Source organism: Lepidochelys olivacea, assembly GCF_965140295.1.
Source record: "Lepidochelys olivacea isolate rLepOli2 genome assembly, chromosome: 2".
In the NCBI taxonomy this organism is placed as follows: domain Eukaryota; kingdom Metazoa; phylum Chordata; order Testudines; family Cheloniidae; genus Lepidochelys; species Lepidochelys olivacea.
Window position 1 is genome coordinate 203,320,581 of NC_140412.1, and position 25,091 is coordinate 203,345,671.

At 39.5% G+C, this 25,091-nt stretch overlaps 1 protein-coding gene across 1 annotated transcript in view; it reads right to left on the reverse strand.

The window, feature by feature from the left end:
• Window positions 1–25,091, reverse strand: part of KCNH8 (potassium voltage-gated channel subfamily H member 8) — a gene marked incomplete at its 5' end in the record, with an annotated part of 388,500 nt that overhangs the window by 169,564 nt on the left and 193,845 nt on the right. The window contains one exon of the mRNA XM_084621376.1: window positions 18,443–18,683. Within this exon, the coding sequence (XP_084477502.1) occupies window positions 18,443–18,683 (241 nt within the window). The remainder of the gene's footprint in view (window positions 1–18,442; window positions 18,684–25,091) is intronic.

A 25,091-nucleotide genomic window follows, 5' to 3' on the forward strand; every position in this document is an offset into this window, starting at 1 on the left:
AACCCACACAATTCTGCACAGATATTATGCATACTGCATCCTCAAGGCACACATACACCTCTTCCCTTTCCTCACGAGAGGGTGCAAAATATATTTCTCTTCATAGCACAATCACAGCTCTGTCACACACCTCAAATTAATCCCTGAATATTCACTTCCTGTTACATACATTTCTTTTGCTGTTACTTCCCTACCCACTATAACCCTACTCACATGCAGTTGCTGGAGCAAAGGAGAACTGTTTTATAGTGGAACGGTGTTCCTGGTTGTGTTTCAGAATGGTTGGAGGGTGGAATTTGTGGCTGGGCTGCTGAGAGAAATCACAGACTTACATATAAGGGGAAGGGTTTCTGTTCCAAAATATTGAGAGTGTTATGTTTGAGAGAAAGACCTTATGACCTCATCCAATATCTGTACCCCATCTCTGAAAACAGTGAAGTGTCAGAACTTGCAACATTTCTATGCTGCACCGCACAAAACACGTTTTCTGATCACTGTTCTATCAACATTATTAATTTTCATATGGTTACCGTAGTGATTATTCAGATTCTCCGCCAAATCAGAGAAAATTATCAGAACTTCCAGACTTCAATCTCTGATGCAGTCCAAATCTGCTCTCATACATGAGGTGAACACCAAGGTAACACCAAGAATAAGGCCCAGATCACTTCCATCCAAGTGAATCACCACAATGTCTAGCAGAATAGATCACAACCTCTCAAGTTACCAGTTAGGCGTTGCAAATTGGGCAAAACACGATGCCAATGCAGGTCACCTCTTTCCACACAAATCAGTCTATATTTAGCCCTTACCATACCATGGTGTTCTCCTTGCTCTCCCGCAAACTTTTCATGATACAGAAATCACCCAGAATCCACACCTTGGCAACCCTATCAGCGCATTTATTTCTTTTCCCCCAACGGTAAAGATACCTGTGCTGTCAGTTCCAAAACCTCTGCTCTGGGTGTCTTTGGAAATACCACATTAACCTGCTCCAAGATCAGGAAATTAACCACACGCCTTCTCTTCCCTCCCAAGGGCTAGTTAAACAGGTTCTCTCAAACAACCAATTCACAGCTTGCCTACTACCTGTTCACATTTCCTGCCCCCTCCCACAGACACAACCCCTCTCCCTGTCCCTAACCTCCCACTCCTTACCTCCCACTTTACAGACTAACAATGTCCTTTGAGTCTGGCTCCTCCCCACCGGATATAACAAAAATTTTGGTTAGACCAGCTGCTGACTATTCTGTTGCACTCACAGTAAACTTCCCTATAAAATAAAAACACGTTATATTATCAGATAAAACTTGTAGCAAGCAACAGGAGTTACCAAATCTTTACTGCACAGGTGTACAAAGGCTAAGACTAGAAAAGTCACTTGTGAGGTGTTCATCACAAGCAATGGCTTTAGCATATTCCATCAAACTAGCTAGCATGGAGGGGCTACATAGAAACTCCCTCATGATTTTTTTCTTTATTGGCACTTGCATACTATAATCCTTCTAGACTGCACATCTATCCATGTAGAAAAGTGAACATTTTTTATAAAGACCATTCTCAATTTGGGTGCCCCAAAGATTTATTGGTGCCATGCACCACCTTGGGTAAAACTTGACAGATTGAGACCATATCGACCTACATCACATCATAGTTTGATCTCTAGTTCTGTGCACAAAAAAAAAACCCAATCAAATAAAAAAAAAACCCACCACTTAGAAACATTTTGAAAATGGCAATTTTGTTCAAGGTTTCCGTGGCCACAACCCCTTGCTCAAATAATCCCAAATATGGGTCACTGACCCTACCCACCACTCTAAGGCACACCAAATTTCAAAGGAAGCCAACTAAGCTATTCCATTTTAGAAGACTTAGAAATATCAGCTTTTAAACAAAAAGAAAAGGAGTACTTGTGGTAGCCGTGTTAGTCTGTATCAGCAAAAAGAACAGGAGTACTTGTGGCACCTTAGAGACTAACGAAATTATGTGAGCATAAGCTTTCATGGGCTAAAACACACTTCATCGGATGCATGCAGGGGAAAATACAATATGAAGATTATATATATATATATAAACACACACAAACAGAAAATGAAAAAATGGGTGTTCCCATCCCCACTATAATGAGAGTGATCAGTTAAAGTGAGCTATTATTAGCAGGAGAAAAAAAACAACCTTTTGTAGTGATAATCAGGATGGCCCATTTCCAACAGTTGACAAGAACATGTGAGTAATAGTAGGGGGAAAAATAAGCATGGGGAAATAGTTTTACTTTGTGTAATGACCCATCCACTCCCAATCTTTATTCAAGCCTAATGTAATGGTGTCCAGTTTGCAAATTAATTCCAGTTCAGCAGTTTCTCTTTGGAGTCTGTTTTTGAAGTTTTTTTTGTTGTAGTATTGCCACTTTTAGATCTGTAATCGAGTGACCAGGAAGACTGAAGTGTTCTCTGACTGGTTTTTGAATGTTATAATTCTTGACGTCTGATTTGTGTCCATTTATTCTTTTACGTAGAGGCTGTCCAGTTTGGCCAATGTACATGGCAGAGGGGCATTGCTGGCACATAACGGCATATATCACATTGGTAGATGTGCAGGTGAACGAGCCTCTGATAGTGTGGCTGATGTGATTAGGTCCTATGATGGTGTCCCCTGAATAGATATGTGGACACAGTTGGCAATGGGCTTTGTTGCAAGGATAGGTTCCTGGGTTAGTGTTTTTGTTGTGTGATTGCTGGTGAGTATTTGCTTCAGGTTTGTGGGGCTGTCTGTAAGCAAGGTTTGTGGGCCTGTCTCCCAAGATCTGTGAGAGTGAGGGATCGTCCTTCAGGATAGGCTGTAGATCTTGGATGATGCACTGGAGAGGTTTTAGTTGGGGGCTGACGGTGACGGCTAGTGGCATTCTGTTACTTTCTTTGTTGGGCCTGTCCTGTAGTAGGTGACTTCTGGGTACTCTTCTGGCTCTGTCGATCTGTTTCTTCACTTCAGCAGGTGGGTATTGTAATTGTAGCAATGCTTGATAGCGATCTTGTAGGTGTTTGTCTCTGTCTGAGGGGTTGGAGCAAATGCGGTTGTATCTTAGGGTTTGGCTGCAGACAATGGATCATGTGGTGTGGTCTGGATGAAAGCTGGAGGCATGTAGGTAAGTATAGCGGTCAACAGGTTTCCGGTATAGGTTGGTGTTTATGTGACCACTGCTTATTAGCACTGTAGTGTCCAGGTGTGTCCGCACAGACACACCCCTGGAACTCCGACCTAGGATATTCTATCTACTACCCAAGATCCATAAACCTGGAAACACTGGGCGCCCCATCATCTCAGGCATTGGCACCCTAACAGCAGGATTGTCTGGCTATGTAGACTCCCTCCTCAGGCCCTACGCTACCAGCACTCTCAGCTACCTTCGAGACACCACTGACTTCCTGAGGAAACTACAGTCCATCGGTGATCTTCCTGATAACACCATCCTGGCCACTATGGATGTAGAAGCCTTCTACACCAACATTCCACACAAAGATGGACTACAAGCCATCAGGAACAGTATTCCCGATAATGACAGGTTTCAGAGTAACAGTGTGTTAGTCTGTATTCGCAAAAAGAAAAGGAGTACTTGTGGCACCTTAGAGACTAACCAATTTATTTGAGCATGAGCTTTCGTGAGCTACATCCGATGAAGTGAGCTGTAGCTCACGAAAGCTCATGCTCAAATAAATTGATTAGTCTCTAAGGTGCCACAAGTACTCCTTTTCTATTCCCGATAATGTCACAGCAAACCTGGTGGCTGAACTTTGTGACTTTGTCCACACCCATAACTATTTCACATTTGGGGACAATATATACCTTCAAGTCAGCAGCACTGCTATGGGTACCTGCATGGCCCCACAGTATGCCAACATTTTTATGGCTGACTTAGAACAACGCTTCCTCAGCTCTCATCCCCTAATGCCCCTACTCTACTTGAGCTACATCTTCATCATCTGGACCCATGGAAAAGAAGCCCTTGAGGAATTCCACCATGATTTCAACAATTTCCATCCCACCATCAACCTCAGCCTGGTCCAGTCCACACAAGAGATCCACTTCCTGGACACTACAGTGCTAATAAACGATGGTCACATAAACACCACCCTATACCAGAAACCTACTGACCGCTATTCCTACCTACATGCCTCCAGCTTTCACCCTGACCACACCACACGATCCATCGTCTACAGCCAAGCTCTGCGATAAAACCTCATTTGCTCCAACCCCTCAGACAGAGACAAACACCTACAAGATCTCTATCAAGCATTCTTACAACTACAATACCCACCTGCGGAAGTGAAGAAACAGATTGATAGAGCCAGAAGAGTTCCCAGAAGTCACCTACTACAGGACAGGCCTAACAAAGAAAATAACAGAACGCCACTAGCCGTCACCTTCAGCCCCCAACTAAAACCCCTACAACGCATTATTAAGGATCTACAACCTATCCTGAAGGATGACCCAACACTCTCACAAATCTTAGGAGACAGGCTAGTCCTTGCCTACAGACAGCCCCACAAACCTGAAGCAAATACTCACCAGCAACAACATACCACACAACAGAACCACTAACCCAGGAACCTATCCTTGCAACAAAGCCCGTTGACAACTGTGTCCACATATCTATTCAGGGGACACCATCACAGGGCCTAATAACATCAGCCACACTATCAGAGGCTCGTTCACCTGCACATCCACCAATGTGATATATGCCATCATGTGCCAGCAATTCCCCTCTGCCATGTACATTGGTCAAACTGGACAGTCTCTATGTAAAAGAATAAATGGACACAAATCAGATGTCAAGAATTATAACATTCATAAGCCAGTCGGAGAACACTTCAATCTCTCTGGTCACGCGATTACAGACATGAAAGTTGCTGTATTACAATAAAAAAAACTTCAAGTCCAGACTCCAGCGAGAAATTGTTGAATTGGAATTCATTTGCAAACTGGATACAATTAACTTAGGCTTGAATAGAGACTGGGAGTGGCTAAGTCATTATGCAAGGTAACCTATTTCCCCTTGTTTTTTCCTACCCCCCCTCCCCCGACGTTCTTGTTAAACCCTGGATTTGTGCTGGAAATGGCTCACCTTGATCATCATACACATTGTAAGGAGAGTGATCACTTTAGATAAGCTATTACCAGAAGGAGAGTGGGGTGGGAGGAGGAATTTTTTCATGCTTTGTGTATATATAAAAAGATCTTCATCGGATGCATACTGTGGAAAGTGTAGAAGTGAGCTGTAGCTCATGAAAGCTTATGCTCAGATAAATAGGTTAGTCTCTAAGGTGCCAAAAGTACTCCTTTTCTTTTTGTGTCCAGGAAGTGGATCTCTTGTGTGGACTGGTCCAGGCTGAGGTTGATGGTGAGATGGAAATTGTTGAAATCATGGTGGAATTCCTCAATGGCTTCTTTTCCATGGGTCCAGATGATGAAGATGTCATCAATGTAGCTCAAGTAGAGTAGGGGCATTAGGGGACGAGAGATGAGGAAGCATTGTTCTAAGTCAGCCATAAAAATGTTGGCATACTGTGGGGCATGCGGGTACCCGTAGCAGTGCTGCTGACTTGAAGGTATATATTGTCCCCAAATGTGAAATAGTTATGGGTGCGGACAAAGTCACAAAGTTCAGCCACCAGGTTTGCTGTGACATTAGCAGGAATACTGTTCCTGATGGCTTGTAGTCCATCTTTGTGTGGAATCTACATCTTGTGTGTAGAGGGCTTCTACATGCATAGTGGCCAGGATGGTGTTTTCTGGAATGGACTGTAGTTTCCTCAGGAAGTCAGTGGTGTCTCGAAGATAGCTGGGAGTGCTGGTAGTGTAGGGCCTGAGGCGGGAGTCTACATAGCCAGACAATCCTGCTATAAGGGTGTCAATGCCTTATGATGGGGCATCCAGGATTTCCAGGTTTATGGATCTTGGGTAGCAGACAGAATACCTCTGCTCGGAGTTCTAGGGGTGTGTCTGTGTAGATTTGTTCTTGTGCTTTTTCAGGGAGTTTCTTAAGCAGATGGTGTAGTTTCTTTTGGTAACCCTCAGTGGGATTAGAGGGTAATGGCTTGTAGAATGTGGTGTTAGAGAGCTGCCTAGCAGCTCTCGTTCATATTCCGACCTATTCATGACGACAACAGCACCTCCTTTGTCAGTCTTTTTGATTATGATGTCGGAGTTGTTTCTGAGGCTGTGGATGGCATTGTGTTCTGTACGGCTGAGGTTATGGGGCAAGTGATGCTGCTTTTCCACAATTTCAGCCCGTGCACGTCGGTGGAAGCACTCTATGTAGAAGTCCAGTCTGTTGTTGAAACTCATGATAAAACTATGAAAGCTGGCAACTCTGGGCTTGGCATTTGTTTTTACCTTAAACCATTTTAAAAAACAAAATGTCTTAAATATGTTGAGACTTTATAAAAGCATAGTGTGTTCAGAAAACGGTGTCTTTTTATGATATGCAGTATTGTAGCCATATTGGTCCCAGGGTATTAGAGTGACAAGGTGGGTGAGGTAATATCGTTTATTGGACCAACTTCCTAGTCAGAGCCCTAACATCTATACTGGAATTAAACAGTCAGTTAGCCAAAGCCCCGCAAGCCTTAGTTAGTGAATTGCAGTGTAAACATACCGCCAGAGCCATGTCACATATTACTAGAATGCTGCAATTCTGATTGCAAAATGATTCTAATGCATACTGATCAAATGTACTTAATTGCTAAAGTGCAAGAAATTAGTGATCGTAGAAGTCACAGTAAGGGGATAAGAAATAATTGCTTCAGCCAAAGATTTTGTATTGTTATGTTATGCTAATTTCAATTATTTACATATTAATTTTCAAAGGGCTTAATTCTGAACTTCAAAAAAGTTAGAAATGGGAATACCTAGAACAAAGCTGGTATGTTAAAAAGGCCTGCTCCAAAATGCATTTAAATCAATGGGAGTTTGATTGGGTCAGGCAAGAAGTGCAGCACAACATAGACCTTATACTGAGTTGCTATTTTTGGCAGAACTGTGTAGGCAGCTGTAACTATGTCCAGATCTGCATCTGTGCTTCTGCTAAATATGGTCAATGTTCACTTTGTCAATTAATTAAATATTAATTAATATTTTCTTACAAAACAGAATTTTGTTCTATGGACTTTAGTGTGAGATAGAGAAGATGGCCTCTTATATCCAGTTCTCTTGTTCTTTTCTACTGTCTACTTTTTCTTCTTCGCAAACATCCCGAGAAGTCCATTTACATCATTACAGCCCTTCAGATGACTTTTTTTAATGTTTTGAATAAATGTGCTGAACATCACTAACAAGTCACAGTAGAACTGATCTGATTCCACTGATCATGGATCAAAGGATGTGTGTACTCACTATGTCTTTTAAAAGTATAAATATAACATAGGAGTCATCAGCTACTCCATTTGCATCATGGCCAGTCCAAAAGGCCAGCAATTTTGATACAATGGGTATTTTTATAATGAAAGGTTTTTACACTCTTGAACTGACACAATAATAATGGCTGTAAAGAGGTGTTAGGAGCGGATTTTAATTTAATTATCATTATGACAACACTAGAAGATTAATTTATTTTACATCAACAAATACATTACATTTACTAAAATTTATTTTAAATTGTTCTAACTTGAACATTCCATCCCTAACTCTGCTGTAGCACTTATGCAGACAGATTCTAATTTTCATGCCAATGTGTGTCTCCACACAGGGCTGGATTTAGGGGCAGGCAACCTCCTTGGACACCAGGCTTGGGGTGCTGTTTTTGTTGTTAGCAAGAAAAAAAATAGAACGTTTGAATAAAACATTTCAGGTATTTCATATGTGGATTCATTTTTCACTAACCTCCTAGAATGTTCTGGACCTTTGTAGACTCTCATGGAGCCTCCCAGACTTTCTGAGAACTACATTTGCCTTGAAACTCCCAGAATGTTGTCAGCCATGTGCTCTTGGGTATATATGGGGTGGGGCATCACCAGTCAGTCAGTGAGATATAAGAACAAAATGAGAGCCCAACTGCGATATTGTGAACCTTGTTTTATTGTGTAATTGTGAAAATGTACTTGTGTCTTAAGACTTGAAGAGTGTAAGTAGCGACTAATAAAGGACATATTTAATGAGACGTCAGAGATATCAAACCCTATCTATGCAACAATATAAAGGAAATACTGTTACTTCTTGTGCCATGCTTAATATGTAATGTTAGATGACTTTCTAAGACTGTGGAACATAGACTTGCTCTCCCTAGTACGGTGTCTTTCCCCACCATAGAAAATAAAAGATGAAATACGACAATGTCATGTGTGAGCACCTACATTGAATAGTTCATAAAGAAGCAATGGACCATTACTGCAGCAAAAGAATTCAGAATGAATTGATTGTCCTCATGGCAAGGAAGGTGCTTAATAACATATTGATGTGACTTGGCAAAGCAAAGGACTATGCCACAATAATGGACTGCACTCCTGACAGTCACGGTGAAAAGATGTCATTTACTGATTTGTTGATAGCAAGGGTGGCTGTATCCAAGTAAAGGAACACTATCTGTTTCCGGTCTGCAGACAACTCTATTGGAAAAGACCGAACAGAACAGTTTATGAATATTTTGAATGATAATAAAATAAAGCTTCAAGACTGCTGTGGCCTGAGCTATGACAACAGAATAAACATGAAAGGAAGAAACAGTGGTGTGCAGGCAAGGGGCCTTGCACTGAATCCAAGAGCTTTCTTCACACCTTGTAGCTGCCATTCCCTCAACCTGGTTGTGTCAAATTTAGCATTATCTTCTTTAGATTCAATATCTCTATTTGGAGTGCTGAAAAGGATATACATCCTGTTTTCAGCATGAATCATCAAGTGGAAGATCATAGACTTCATGGTCAAATTTGTAACACTTGCTGGGAGAGCCGCATTGACAGTGTAAGGCCAGTGAGGTACCAAGTGACTGAGGTTTATGATGTGCTGATTGAACTGGCACAATAAAGTAAAGACAAGGCCAAAATCCTACACCAAAGTGCAAATCCTGACAAACCAGATCACGGATTTCAAATTTCTGGTCTCACTTGTGGTTTGGCATGATATGACAAGTAAACACTGTAAGAAAGGCATTACAAACTCAGTTGATAGACATCACAACCACTACTACTTTTGATGAGAAGCTGCCTTGATTTCGTTGTGGCCTACAGAGACAACAGATTTGAAGATGCTGTCGTTGCTGCCAAAGAAATGGTGGAAAATTTCAGAGTTGAGCCTGCCTTCAAGGAAACATGTATTCATCGGAAGAAGAGACAGTTTGGTTACGAGGGCAGAGATGAATTTTTCTTCCAAGCTTCCCATCAACTTAAGAGGGACTTTTTTGCTCACCCATTTACCCTGCTCAAGTGCCCATCGAAGAAAGGTTTGGATAAATGAAGCACCACAAAAAGACCTGGGGATTCTTGTATGATTTTAGTAAGCTGCTGGCAGATAGGAAATACTTGAACAATTGTACTGGGCCTTCACCGGACAACATGGGGAATGTTTGGACGTCAATGATAAGACCTTTATATCAAATTGGACAACATCCGTCACACTTTGCAACATGGGAGGCACTCTCTACTTCATGTTTTCCAATTCATTCATGATCCAAAGCCGAAGGGCACTTTTCCTAATATCTGGATAGCTTTGAGGATTCTGCTCACATTGCCAGTCGCAGTCATGAGTTGTGAGCACAGATTTTCGAAGCTCAGGCTCATTAAACATATCTTCGATCGATGATGGCTGATGAGAGACTGACATTGCTTGCTAGTTTATCACTTGAAAATGCCATTGGCCAGTCTTTGGATTCTCTGACACTGTGCTTCAGTTTGCAAGGACAAAAGCGACCTTTTGAACTAAAGGACTAGGGTTAACGTTTTAAGGTGGTCACCTGCTGTAACACTATTTAATACTGGTCCACCTAAGGTTGGTGCTCAGTTCAATTTCCTGATGTTAGTACATTTCAGTTATTCTTAAAATTAAGAAAAGTTTCTATAAGCTTAGAGGAAATGATTTTCTTATTTGTTTATATATGACATGAATAAATACAGATTTACAGATCCTAACATGTAAATGTATCATATGACAGGGATAAATCATGCATGCAAATCGTGTATCAAAGTCGTGAAATGGGCTACAGAGGCAACAAAACAAATAAGGTAAAAATGGGGGGAGGGGGTGCCAAAGACACTCCTCAACTGGGTCGCCATATGATTTAGGGCCGACCCAGTATCCACACACTTATGCCTCTACAGTCAACAACATTTTTTTTGTTCTTTTAAGAAATGAAGCCTCAGATATGGGATTAGAAGCTTCATCTGCTGTACATCACCACAGCTCTGCTGAAGTCAAGGGTAGAGCTACATCAATTTACACCAGCTGGCCTATACCCTGAAAGACAAGCTGCTCTGAGCTTCTTTTAAATAGCAACACAGAAACAAGATGACAAACAGGTGGAGAGGCATCCTGAACTATGGCATTTTCAAGTTGCCTCCATTAACGTAAAATGTGCCTGCACCCATTTAGACACACAGAAACACTCCCACACAAACAGGCGTGTGTACATAGAAAAATCGGATACTTTATGCCTATCTACTCTATTTTCAGACAGATATACTTTATGAATGCAAACCGAGATTTGAGAGAGACAAATGGCTGTGCTCGTAAGTTTTGTGGGCATGCTAATGGAATCTATTTGAAAAATTGTCAGCAAGTAACTCCTTGCTCTTGCCAGTTTCACTTTGTTATTTTGACATGAAAATTATAGATAAAATACCTCAAACTTCTAACACAAAACAACTTACTGAGTAGTTGATTTACATTACTAACTAATCCACAACTCATGGTTATTATTACAATATTCCTTCAATGGAATAAATTCTATGAGAAGTCACATTCTATTCTTTTCATATTTTGCCATTACGAAGTGAAACCATTCAGTACTTAGGGACAAATTCTGCTATCAGATCATCACTATATATCCCTTCTTGGGTTTTTTTGCAACAAGTTTAGCAACTGGAGCTTTGAAGCCTCCCTGTTTATCCACAGGAACTCTGTTGCCCTCACAAATACACAAGTCTTCTGATCTACTCGTCAGTGTTTGTGTTATTTACATTGTTAGCTCTTCCAGGCAAGAACATTACTTGTAAAGCACTACAATGCACCTATGATGCTATGTAAGTAATAACTAATCATTTTCACTGGGAAAAAATATGAAGCAACGTGCATTTTTGTTAATAATGAAGTGAGTTATTAAAATGCTACCACCATCTTTTTACAGCTGATGTAGGCCAAATTTTGTAAGTGTATATTATAATTGACCTTTTATGGAATAATGTTTATATTTGAATCATTTATGCATAACCAATAGTGAGATACATGCTTGTACTTTATTATTGTACTATAATTATTCATATATTCATATGCAAAATGTAAGACTCAGGGAATTCATGTGGATTTATGGCAATGCTTGGAAGATTTGAGGTCCATGGCTTAGATCCATTCATCTGGTATTTAATTTATGAAAGATACATTAATGATCCAATTATTTTCCTTGTTCTATAATAACATGCAACAGAAAACATCAGAAAGGAAGTGTCTTATGAAAATGTTCTAATTGATGTGCTAGGTACAGTGTGTTGTATGACTGTGATACGCTTATTTTGAACTCAAAAGATTAGGATATAATAATTAACAAATGATGTATTGCATTTCATGGCAACATACGGGGTGTGTTGGTTCCGGAGTTGTTGGGATGTGAATATCACCGATCTCTAGATTTCCTTGTAGCTCATTAAAAAAAAGTTACCTACAAAACATTTCAGTTTTGTTTGTGAAATGGTATTCAACATGAGAAAAGCTTGCCAACAAGGCCTTCTGCCATCTTAGTAAAAAGAAGAGGAGTACTTGTGGCACCTTAGAGACTAACCAATTTATTTGAGCATAAGCTTTCGTGAGCTACAGCTCACTTCATTGGATGCATCTTAGTAGCTTTGAACAGCCTTATATGGAGAATCATCATTATTCTGCTGAAACTTCAAAGTTCCAATGGCTAATCTACCAAAAAAGTGTTATGTGCCTGAAAAGATTTCCAGCTTCTCTTTAGGATAAATTCTGATCATATTATTTTATTTAGTAATAATGATAGGACTCTACAATCGAACAATGATTTTTCAGGTAATACCACTTACAATTAGGAAGGTGATCAATGCTTTTTTAGATAAAGAAATGAAAGAGATGGTTCTTTGTCTGAAAGTCAGAATGAAGCAATTCGTAGAAACAAAAACATGAGACTGGAGATTTATATAAGGGTAAAAGTCACATGCCAACAATGGTGTGACCAACAAAATGGAGAGAGAGAAAAGAAATAATTTCCCCAGATAGATTAGTCCAATAGATCATCCAGAAGGAAAGGAGAGCATGCCAAATAACCCAAAGTCCCTTATACTATACGTTACCCAGGGTTTTCAGAAAACAAAGCTGTGGTAACTTAACTGTTTTTCTCCAGACAGTATCAGGAGTAAGTCAATGAGGACACAGGACCTCCATCTGATAAATGATTGGTACAAACAAGTGTGCTGTTCCCTAAAAATATTTTTTATGAGGTCTCAGGCACACACATATGCTGTTGCAGTAGGTTCAGAGCATGCCAAACATTTACATTTACCCAAAGTCTGAGTTGGTATGAGGAATCAGCAACCAGCCTTCTGGGGCCCTCTTTGCTTCCACTTGGAAGGGAGCTTAGGTGCCACATCCTTGCCCAAATAAAAGCTTCAAAGCACGCTAACTAAACTTTTTATAAATTTTCTTCAAACAAAGGAGCAATCTTAGTTATATGCTAACAGGTTAACAATTTCTTTAGCAACAGCCAATAACAATGCATTATTTTCCTTATCAGAAAAGCAGCTTCAGCAAAAAACTTAAACACAGACAATCAGAATCAAGATCAGTTTTCCACATTTCCACCCTCCTTCTCATTAATCTGTCCTTTTACTTTATCTATCCCAGTCAGTAAAACTGCAGCTTTCAGCTGTTTTTGTCTGCCTAAGCAAGGCCAGATTTTGATCCTGGCTTTGTGGCTTCGAGCTCAGGAGGTGCGGGTTGGGGTTAAGTGTGTAAGATGGTTGCTGATTGTATCAAATAGAATATATTGTGAGACAACTGGATATGTCAAACCTTCAAGCATACTGGAAAAGAACAGCATAGGGATAGATTGAGGTCTTTAGCACATGTATTGCATAACAAATCCTATCCAATTAGCTGCCTGTACAATATCATTTGCAAGAACTTTGAAATAAATGGTAAAATAAATGTGTTTTTCTTAGTCACCAATGAAACCCTTTAAAAACTTGTGTGTGAAAGAGTTTAAATTCACTAGAGTTAAGGATTTCTCTCTGGGTCCATCTATTATTATTTTAAAAGAACTTTTAAGCAGCTTTTTAGGTAGTCCTGTTAGTTAAAATAAAGCATTCCTCATCAAGCTGGAGAAACAGATGAAAAATAAATATTTGTTTATAGAGCCTAACACTAAAGAAGTATATACAAAACTGGAAAGGAGACTAGAAAAAAGTCTTCAAATAATAGCTACATGAAAACAAATTACTAAAAGAACATTCTAGTATGTACAGGATTTAACAAATTAAAATTAGGTTGAATTGTGAAAGATAACTATGCCCCCCTCTAGAAATAATAAAATGCGTTCTCACCCCCATCTTTGCTTTTGAGAATTTTAAAAGACACAGCAGTTAAACCCACAGCTTGACCTACTATTCACTCTTTAGGAGAGACATTTAATCTGAACACTTCACTCCACTCACCAGGGTACTGATTCAGGAAAGCACTTAAGCATGCCCTTAATTTTAACAATGTGCTTAAATGGGATTTAGGCATGTGCTCAAGTAGTTTGCTAGGAATGCTTTCCTGAATTGCAGCTCAGATGAGCCTGGCAGTTGTCTTCCACTCAAGGAAAAGGATTCACCCAAAGCACTTTAACAGACATTTCTTTTCTCAGAGGAAAGCAACAGTCCACATCCTATTAATTTTCTTGGTAACTGGTATGCAGCAGGCACAGTATTCTATTGTTCTTGCTCATTAAACTTCACATGCTTCTAGAAAATTCAAGAGGTATTTTTCCCTCTTGTTGTAAGTGCCTTACCCTGATCAATGATACTGCTAAAAATGAGAGCGTATCTTACCTCGAAATAAAACAGTTTATCAAAATTATGTGTGAATAAGAATTATCAAAAATTCTGAGATATCCAAGAGAGATTTAAAACAGATACAAGATTTTTCAGTATCTGCAAGTACAGTGTGTTAGGATATAGATATTCAGGCCTGTCTGCAAAAGCCTGTACTTTAAGAATTTAGGTGTATTCTTATCACTTGGCTAGTTAGAGGTATAAAAGAAAGAATCAAAATCACTGTCTATCAGTGTAAGGTACTTCTCTTACTGTGACAGTCTGAGGCCCTGTTCTTAGGCTAAGGCTTTTGGCTAAGCGACAGAGGCAGTCATAAACTGGGAAGCGACCGGTCACATCCTCACATTCCAAAGTAGTCACATTGAAAGAAGGTGCTATTGGGCTGTTAGGAATACAGTCCTGTCCTGATAGTGCCTATCACTTCCAGAGAAAGGGAAGTGCCTAGAAGATGTAAAAGGAAATTGAGGTTGATTGAGTTCTTACCAGACAGAAAACTCTTATCAATAGACACAGCTGGGAAACTCTTATGTCTTTATGGATGTAGTTGTGAAATCCTCACTTCTGTATTGTTTTGTCATTATAGTTCCCACTTTGCTATTGTTTATTGGCATGGTCTCTGTCTGGTTCTGTGATTAATTATACAGCAGACAGAAACAATTTTGCTGAGTGTAAACTAATTAAGGTGGTGGGATATAATTGGTTAGCTAATCATGTTACAATATGTTAGGATTGGTTAGTTAAATTTCAGTAGAATGACTGGTTAAGGTATAGCTAAGAATATTACTATATAAATTAGGGGCAAACAGGAAGTAAGTTGGGATTCGAAAATAAGGAAAAAGGAACTTGTATTTAAGCTTACTGGAAGTTCACCCCAACAAACATTGAATTGTTTGCACCTTCGGACTTCGGGTATTGTTGCTCTCTGTTCATGCAAGAAGGACCAGGGAAGTGGGAGAGTGAAGGAATAAGCTCTCTAACACAGTGATGCAGTAGTTCATGTAAAACAAACTGATTACAATCAGTTCTCTCACTTTGGAAATCTTGAGAAATTTTCGAAACTTTTTCAATGTTTCCCTAAAATTGCACAAATTATCCATTAAAAGTATCCTTGTCAAGGCCAACAAAGCCCACAATCTTGTGCTTTACCTTGAGTACATGACTAATCCCATTGATTTCAGTGTGCTTACTCATGTTCCGAAAGTTAAGTCCACGCTTAAGGGTTTTGCTAGACTGGCGCAGAACTGAACATTAAGCATTAACATTAACATTTTCCACTCCCACAAAAATATGAAAGAACCAGTTCTTACACACAATAAATAGAAACCCTAAAAGATCTGAACAAACTGTCTCCAGAACAAGAGGTCAAAAAATTAGAAAATCCAGCCTCTATGTTAAAAAAAATAAACGATGGGGGTGGGAGGGAGAGAGGGAGAGGGAGGAGAGCAAAGGGGATAAATAAAACAATTACCAAAGAAAATGTGTGAAAAAAAGAGTAAATGTGGTATTGGGTACATTTTCAATGTGATGCTTGTGATTCTCATTACTGTTAATTGAAATTGGACAGATAAATAAATCCCTTTTAGTGCACAAAATATTTTACCCATATATGTTTACTCATGATTTTACTTTCTTTACTCACTATATCACAAAGCCAAAAGCTGGCACAAAAAATAGCAGGCAAAGATCAGAGAAGTCAGGAAAAATAAAAAGAACATTTGCTACATGCATCATGGATACATCATTGTTGATGTATTGATATCAAAGTTGTGTATTTCTACCCAGGAACTGAAAGAAAAAGGGAGTGCTGGGCCATAAATCTTCTGTCTTGCTACATATGAAGAACACTACACATAAATCAGATAGACGCAGTGTATGTTTTCTCATACTCAGATTCCAATTACTCAGTCATAACATCAACCAGTTATCTGCATTCTGTATGGTAAGGGAACCCGTGATCATCCGGTTATTTTAACCTTAAATCTACATTATTTTTACACTCTCTCTCTCTCTAATGGAATTGATTTGTTTTTGCACTTTTTATAATGTAATCTGTAGTCACTTCATAACTGATTAGCGAAAACCTCACACATTTTACAAAGGACAAAAATTCTGTCTGATTTGCATCACAGAACGTATATCTCTATTGCATATTCTACAATGGTTGTGGATAATGTGAGCAATTAACAGGGAATAAATAAAGAATAATAGTCAGTGGAGAACCACCATGAGTATCAGGGAGAAGAATTTTACCTTAAATCTGCATTTGAACTCTACTTCCAAAGGTGAAGAGACAAATACTTCAAAGTCTTCCATTAAGCATCATTTCTGCTAGCTATTCTTATATTAAATTTAGTTAAATTTCTATCATTAAAGCCGAAGAAACATTTTTCAAGATGATCGTAAGAAAAACTCCCCCTTTCCCCCATTTTCTTCTTTAAAAATAGCCTATATTTGGTGTATAAGTAGTTTGGATTTTGTTCTTATTTCTCATGCATGAGCTAACCCCTCATTCCAAATCACCGTACTTTTTCTGTTAAAAAAAATTTCCTATTTTATTTTGTACTTAAAAGAAAATATCTAAAGATTCCTCTACTCTGCTGATAATTTTATTCCCTCCTCCACATCCTTTCCTTTCTACCATATCACATTCCCATGTCTCTGTGGGTTAAATAAAATCCTATTAAACTTTCCATGTTTCTCCAAAAAAAAAAAAAAAAAAAAAAAAAAGGCCTTACAGCTATGTATTGGCACCAGAATTGTACTTATACTCTTTATGCAGTGTAGCTACATATTTTTTAAACAATAGATATAGAACAGTATTGGAACTACAAAAAGTTCAAAGACCCTTCCTGTTATACTCAAAGGCCTATGATCAGTTTTTCTGTGTTCATAAAGAAAAGGAATGAATCTTTAAAAAAGGGAAATTCTGTGCACCACTAAAGAGCCAGCAGGAGTAATCCTATTTCCCAATATATTATATTTTTACCTCAGTGTTTTGGAGATATAATTACTAGAGGATTCATAAAACAAAAATCAGTTAAGAATCTGAGAGGGGACGAGCAAAAAAGCAAAATTTACACTTCAAATACCAACATTCAGGTGGATTACAGAACATAATCAACAGTACTAACGTGGCCTGTATGGTAATGAAACAGGGAGATAATTTCCAATATGAAAATCATATTGCACCACTTTTTTTAAGCAGATCTCCCACTGAAACTATAATAACAAGCCTAACTAGAAACCACATTTTGGTAAGTGGCATGATTAATATATAAGAACTGTGGCAAACTGCCGGTACAATTGTGATGGGTCCCATGCTTCCTCTTCTTGGGGGAGTTCAGGGCATGGTTTCCTGCCCCTGAACTAGGGTATCTACTGTCCCACTAGTAACACAGAGAAGGGTAGTGGAGAGGGAGGGACCCACGCCCGCCCTCTACTCCGGGTCTCAGCCCAGAGGCCCTAGGGATAGTGGTAAACCACTTGAACTTCCCCTGGGCTACTTCCCTCTCCTGCTCTTCAGCTTGTGGGGCTTCCTGCCCTCTCTCTCTGCACAAACCTGGTGTCTCTTTACCTAGGGGCTTGGCCTTCTAGCCAGCTATGGCACTTCTCCAAACTGCTCTCTGCTCCAACTCCTTCTCCTGACTGATTGACACAAGGAGGTTTTATCAGGTGACTAAGCTTCAGGTGCTCTAATTGGCTTCAGGTGCTTTTAATTAATCAAAAGAAACCTTTCTTCCCTCTACAGGCAATAAGGCTTCTCCTCATCCTGGGACTTACATATCTCTCCTATAAGAAAAGGAGGACTTGTGGCACCTTAGAGACTAACCAATTTATTAGAGCATAAGCTTTCGTGAGCTACAGCTCACTTCGAAAGCTTATGCTCTAATAAATTGGTTAGTCTCTAAGGTGCCACAAGTCCTCCTTTTCTTTTTGCAAATACAGACTAACACGGCTGCTACTCTGAAACCTGTCATATCTCTCCTATATCACTCTCCTGCTGCCTTCTGGCCATGCTGTATCACAGAACAAAGAAACCACCAAATATCTGTTAAAAAAGAACCCTGTTAGGACATGCTGCTGAGAAACTGAATATTTTAAAAAGTGATAGAATTGTCTGATCATTACTGCATCTTTTTACATTAAATTTAGATATTCTATAAAAAATAAAATTCAGAAAGCAGAACAATATATCTTACCTATGATAAAAAGAATTTCCACTGCAATGTCACTGACAGTTGTGCTTCGAGTTGTAGATAGCTCATCATTGCCAATAAAGCAAACATTATAAGGTACAGTCACAGCAACATAAAACGTTGCCAGTAAAATAAGCCAGTCCCAGCCAGCTTTAAAAGTGCTAAAATGCAACAGTATGAATTTGGACTTTTTTGCATCTGAAACTTTGTATTCCGGAAATGCTGGTTTATCTACAAAAACATTCTGAAAGAAAGAATGGGAGAAGTTAGGAAAAAATATCTGACCTCAGATTATATTTCAATGAATTTGATCTTTCATGTTATAAAAAGAGCCAAGAAATATGGGTGACACTTACAGTTGGGCAAATACTGCAAAACGTTTTTTTGTCAAATAATCATTCAAATTTACAAACAGATTCACTTTGAGTGTATTTGTAAACCCTTTTGTGTTCACTCTACGAATACTCCTAGCAAATGATTTTGTTTGTTAGAATATTTTCCCAAACAGTGAAAGTTAAGCAAATATAGCAGAATATCAAAGGAAAGTGGATTTTCCATTCATAAGCTATAGCAAACATCACTGGAATTTGACCTTGAGAGTTACATTCATTCAGTTGGGGAACAGAAATACATAACATGACCTACACAGCCAATCAAAACTACTTCAGCTTAATATACCAATTTTCACAATGAACCACCTGTGAACAAACTACAGACACAGAATTATTTGAAGAATTTATCTGGCAAACAATTTTCAAAAACAAATTTGGGGAAAAAATCTGTTTGCAGATCATTCATAAAGAGAAAAAGAAGTATTGTATTTCACTTTAGCATGATATGAAGTAGTTTAAACTGATAAAAATTTAGGCCTGACAAAGTAGTGCCAAGATTTTTCTTGCATTATACAAAAAGAGGATTTCACACCAACTTTATAATTGGTCTGATCCAAGAAACCTTGACTTCTGTAGTGGTCTCATTTCTTACATAAGGATTTCCAAGATCATTACACAAGTTTTAAGTGAACTGCACCACAAAGGCAATAATTTGCTAATGAATATTTTTTTATTTCAGTTCTTTTGCTGGTGAATATTTTCCTGGGGGGGGTGGGGGGGGGGCTAGCAGAACTAATGCACATTCCGTATTTGCACCAAAGAAGTTTGGAGTACTGGATATTATTACTACAACGTACAGTTCAAAAATTAAAAGCATCAATTCTAACTGCAGTAAGCAGCATTTATGGAATGTATACATTAATGTCATGACTCAGGAAACATCCTGTTCCTCAAGTACACCGATTTTGAATTTAGGTTTGGGTCTGTGCTTTTGATTGATGTGAATCATTGAAAGCTTCTGGTGGAAGATATGCCTTAGCCCACAGATAAGCAGTCTGTAAAAGAGCTGAACGAAACTGATTAATGCTGGCTCTACCATATATGAAACTGAACTAAGATATGCATGGTCCCTTCCAATAAACTCCTATGGGGGCATGGTTGGACCCTAAGTGCAAAGAATCTTCATTAAGTTAATTTAGCAAAGCACAGAGCTCACCTTTCCAGAAAAAGCAATTTGCATTTCAGAACTGGACAGACTCTGATCTTAGTTACATCAGTCTACTGACATTACTCTGGATTCACACCAGTGTATTCGAGATCAGATTTTGTCCCCAAATTTTTCTCCTTCTGCCCATCCCCAGGGTGAAAGTAGCATTCCTTTTAAACATACAATGAAGGTGGAACAGACATCATGAAAACCGGCTACAAAAACACCACATTTGTTTTGAAAAAAAAAGAGCATGAAAAAATAGGATTGCTCAAGTACCACGTTCATCTGACACTTAAAGCTACCATATTTTAAGCTTGTCCCTGGTTATATACAGCATGCATAGTTTAGGGACATGTTATCCAAGTCTCTTATATTCAGCAATAATTACTCAAATAGCCATACGCTTTCAGTATAATATCTATGGACATGTCTACACTACATCTGGGAGGTGTGTTTCCCAGTTAAGGTAGACAGAAATGCATTAGCTCTGCTGGAGCTAGCAAGCTAAAAATAGCCGTGTAGCCAGTAATAGCACAGGTAATATCCTTGGCTAGCTGCTTTAGTACAAACCTGTATGGAGCCTGGGTATGTACTCAGGCAGCTGGCCCAAGCCGCTGCCTGGGCTACCTCAGGGAACACGGACATTTTTAGCACACTAGCTTGAGCAGAGCTAGTGTGCATATGTCTGCCTGAACTGGGAATCACACCTCCCAGCTGTAGCATAGACATATCCTACAAGGCAAAGAGCTCTATTTTAATGAAGCACATTCCCCAAACAAGGCAGAAATACATCTTGAGAAAATGATCATATTCTTTATTTTCCCCTCTATATTGACAGGGAATGTTCTTACAAAATTACTCTTTCCCTAATAGACATGTGGATGTGGCTAGGTGGTGCTGATAACTGTGAATGTTAATCCCCCCATCAATCCACAAGATATGAGAATTAATAAAGAATAGGATTGGCCAGGAACTGACTATTTCCTTTTCTGCTAGGTGAATCCCATTAAATGCCACTGAGTTCCTTTTAATGGACTCTCCTTTTCTGGAGGACAGGTAGACTTTAAGGCTCCCGTACGGACTCTTCCTAAGGATTTATCCCAGCGTTCCCTCTACACTTTTACCTCTTAAGCAGTCTGTTTCATTTTATCTTAAGATAAACTATTTGCCCTTTGACGCCTGGTATATGAAAGTTAACTGTATTTATAATTACTTTAAGACCAGATCTTGCCTCACACATATACTTAACATGACCCAATAGACATTAGAGAATACATATGGTGCACTGGATAGTCTTGTTCCCCAGAGGAACAACTTGTTTGAATCCTTATAATTTGCAGGGGTCCCTGCAAATACAAATTTCAGATTCAAATACATCTCCCAATTCCCTCATCTTCGGTCCCTTCATCTTTCAGTTTTAAAAAAAAAAGTCTTCTCCACTGAACAGCAGCATCTATTTCATGGACTGTTTCATGTTGCACTAATCTAAGCTTTTGCTTTGTTCTGGTTTTCAACAGATTCATCCTGTTTTCCTAAGTTCCACTAAGTCCAGGCTGCTGTCAGTTAAATTTTTAATCAAACAGTTTAAAGTGTTCCTCTTTGTATTAGTTCTAGTTCTCCTTTGAGAAGTATCATCTCTTCCAGCTCCTTTTGTTTTATGTTTACTGAAGCGAACTTAAAATTCACCATTTTTCCATAACCTTTCTCCCACTTCTCTTCTGCAGTGGCAAACACTGGCTCTCTCTTTTTCCTACAATTACTCAAATTACTTCATAGATCTTGCTAGGTTAGCTTTGTACTCTGGAACAGTAATCCATTTTTGCAGCTGCTGAACCTGTGGGTTTTTTTTCCCCCCACTTGCCAAATATAGTTTAAGTCCAAAGAAGGGACCTTCAGATCATCCAGTCTGACCTCGGATATATCACAGGCCACCAACACCGCCCAACAACCCTCATGCTACACCCACCAATCTGAATTAGACGAAGGTATTACAGCCTGCACAAGACTAAACTATTATTTGTCACAGGCAGAAAAGAGGAGGGACTGAAGTGCACTGATGCCCAAAGGCCCTTGTAGTGTGAGGAAATTGATTGAGATATACCCATAAGAACTGCACCTGCCATTGCAGAGGAAGGCAAACAAACCAAACAACCAACCAGAAAAACAAGGTCACTGCCAGTCTGACCTAGGAGGAAATCATCTTCCTGAGCATGTGAGCAAGAACCAGCCAGTCAAGCACCCGAGAGAGAGAATGCTCAGCGTCATCTCAGAGTACTGTCCCCCCATGCCCAGTGGCCTATCTCCAACAGCAGTAATTCTTGATGCTTCAGAGAAAGGATCACAGCAAGGGTGCTGGAATCTTTGTAGAAGTGGGGGGGAGGAGTGGGGCGGCAAGGCCAAAATTCCCCCTCCCTCTCCACAGCTGGCTGATCCCGCGGTGAGCCAGCTGCCCTTTCTTCTGGCACCACAGCTGCCCCTGGTGGGCAAAAAGGTGTAATTGAAGTGCCTCCCCAGCAGAATAATGTGTTAACACAGCTGCTTCCACTGGCCTGGAATACTTGATCTCTGCAATTCTTTCTGGATTATTTTGCGCTAGCCCGATCCCAGGGAAATTTCCAGGGAAAACTAGTAAACATTCGTAATTGTACTTGAGAGGCAGTATGATCCTTAAGATAGTGCACTAGCCCACTAAGTCAGAGGATTAGGTTTCTCTTCCCACTGACCTGCTGTATGACCTTTTGATCAATCCCTCCATTTCCCTTTCCACCTTTTGTCTGATTTGTTTATTTAGATTATCAGCTCTTCATGGCAGGGACTATCTTTTACGTGTGTGTATAGCACCTAGTGTATTGGGATCCCAATCTCACTTTGGCCTTTAGATGCTAACAAAATAAAAATTGTAATTACATACACACACACACACACAAACATACACAAAGACAAAATCTTTTTTTTTTTCTAACTGAATCTTCATGTTTTCTCTCTCATTTTCTCAAAGTTCTCGCTCAAAGAATATTCCAGTGAATATTCTTTACAGGTTGATACTCCATATCATTCTTGAGAGCAGTCTCTTTGTTAGACTCCTCTAGGTCATCCTATACTCATGACAGAGTTTCATAAACCTAAAAGAGTTGTTCTTTCTCCTAAATATACTGCTCTAAAAAAATCTTTCTTCTGTTATGCTTTTTCACAGCTCTTGGTGGTTTTTTGTTTGTCCTTGTCATAGGCCTGGGTGAGTTTAATTATATTGCAGTACAGCTGTTGAAATTATTTTCCCTAAGCAGGAAGAACTAAGTTTGTTCCTCTGCTTTAAGTTCTTGATTATATCTTCTATAGTTCTTATCTTCATCTTTTCACAAATCTTAGTTCACGTTTAAGTTCCTGAATTATTATTTTTTTCTCTTAGGAACTGACAAAGCAATGGGAAAGACAAGGGACAATGCAGCATGTCTAATGTGATCAGCAGTGCCTTAGAGCTACCATTGTAATATTGCTGAGAACACCAGAGTTACTGTAGCTTGCGGGGGAAAATCACAGGTTTGACAAGTCACGCTCTAGGACAATTCTAATTGTGAATATAGTCAGTTAAGTCCTTCTATTGATACACAAATGTGCTTTCTCATTCAGGGCAAGGATGAGCCTTTAAAGCACAGCCCTGAGCGTGGGATAGTGCAGACCACAATATCTCCCCCAAGCTCTGCAGTGCACAGTGGGTAGTCTGCACTGCAATTAAACACCCAGGGCTGGCCCAAGTCAGCTGACTTGGACATGAGGGGCTCGGGCTCTGGGGCTGTAAAATTTGCAATGTAGATGTTCGGGCCCAAGCTCTAGGATCTACACTGCAATTTTACAGCTCCATAGCTCAGTGTAATGATCCTTTGTAATTAAAATGGTACTATAATATATTTAATTTCAGTGAGTCAAAAATAATGTGGGAGGAACGGAAGCACTGCCTGTGCCTAAAACACCAACCTCAATACTAACCTATTGAACAGAGGGACAGTGTCCAAAAATGGCTAATATAGCATAAATCCTAAGGCATTTGACATTCTGCTACTTCTCAAATACGTTATCCATATGCGCTAGAATTTTCCATTTAGCTACATACACTTCTGATGTTTTCACTGCAGCCTCTTGATTTCTTAAAAAGAACAGAAGGGCTTGTGGCACCTTAGAGAATAATAAATATATTTGAGCATAAGCTTTCGTGGGCTAAAACCCACTTCATCGGATGCATGCAGTGGAAAATACAGTAAGAAGATATATATATATATATACACACACACACAGAACATGAAACAATGGGTGTTATATGTTATAGTGTGTACAACACCCATTGTTTCATGTTCTCTATGTATATATCTTCCTACTATATTTTCCACTGCATGCATCCGATGAAGTGGGTTTTAGCCCACGAAAGCTTATGCTCAAATAAATTTGTTAGTCTCCAAGGAGCCACACGTACTCCTGTTCTTTTTGCGGATGCAAACTAACACGGCTGCTACTCTGAAACTTGATTTCTTAAATTGATTGGTTACAAGGGTAGTTGGGTCCTTCCATGTGTATAAAAATACCAAACCGAACTAACTATGCTTTAGACTGTAGAGGCTTAACAATTGGTGCCTTTTCCTTCTTTTCTACCGTCAACCATAAGAATGTAGGCCTTACTTTCAGCATGATGGACTGAAAAAGACTTGCAAGTCATGTGGATAATCATCTGAATGGGAGCTCCCAGTGTGATGCCTAAATGACTATTGTGATCCTGGGATGTATAAAAGGTGATGTCGTGGTGGGAGTCTACTATAGACCACCAGACCAAGGGCATGAGGTGGACGAGGCTTTCTTCCGGCAACTCGCAGAAGTTACTAGATCGCAGGCCCTGGTTCTCAGGGGAGACTTCAATCACCCTGATATCTGCTGGGAGAGCAATACAGAGGTGCATAGGCAATCCAGGAAGTTTTTGGAAAATGTAGGGGACAATTTCCTGGTGCAAGTGCTGGAGGAACCAAGTAGGGGCAGAGCTCTTCTTCACCTGCTGCTCACAAACCGGGAAGAATTAGTAGGAGAAGCAAAAGTGCATGGGAACCTGGGAGGCAGTGACCATGAAATG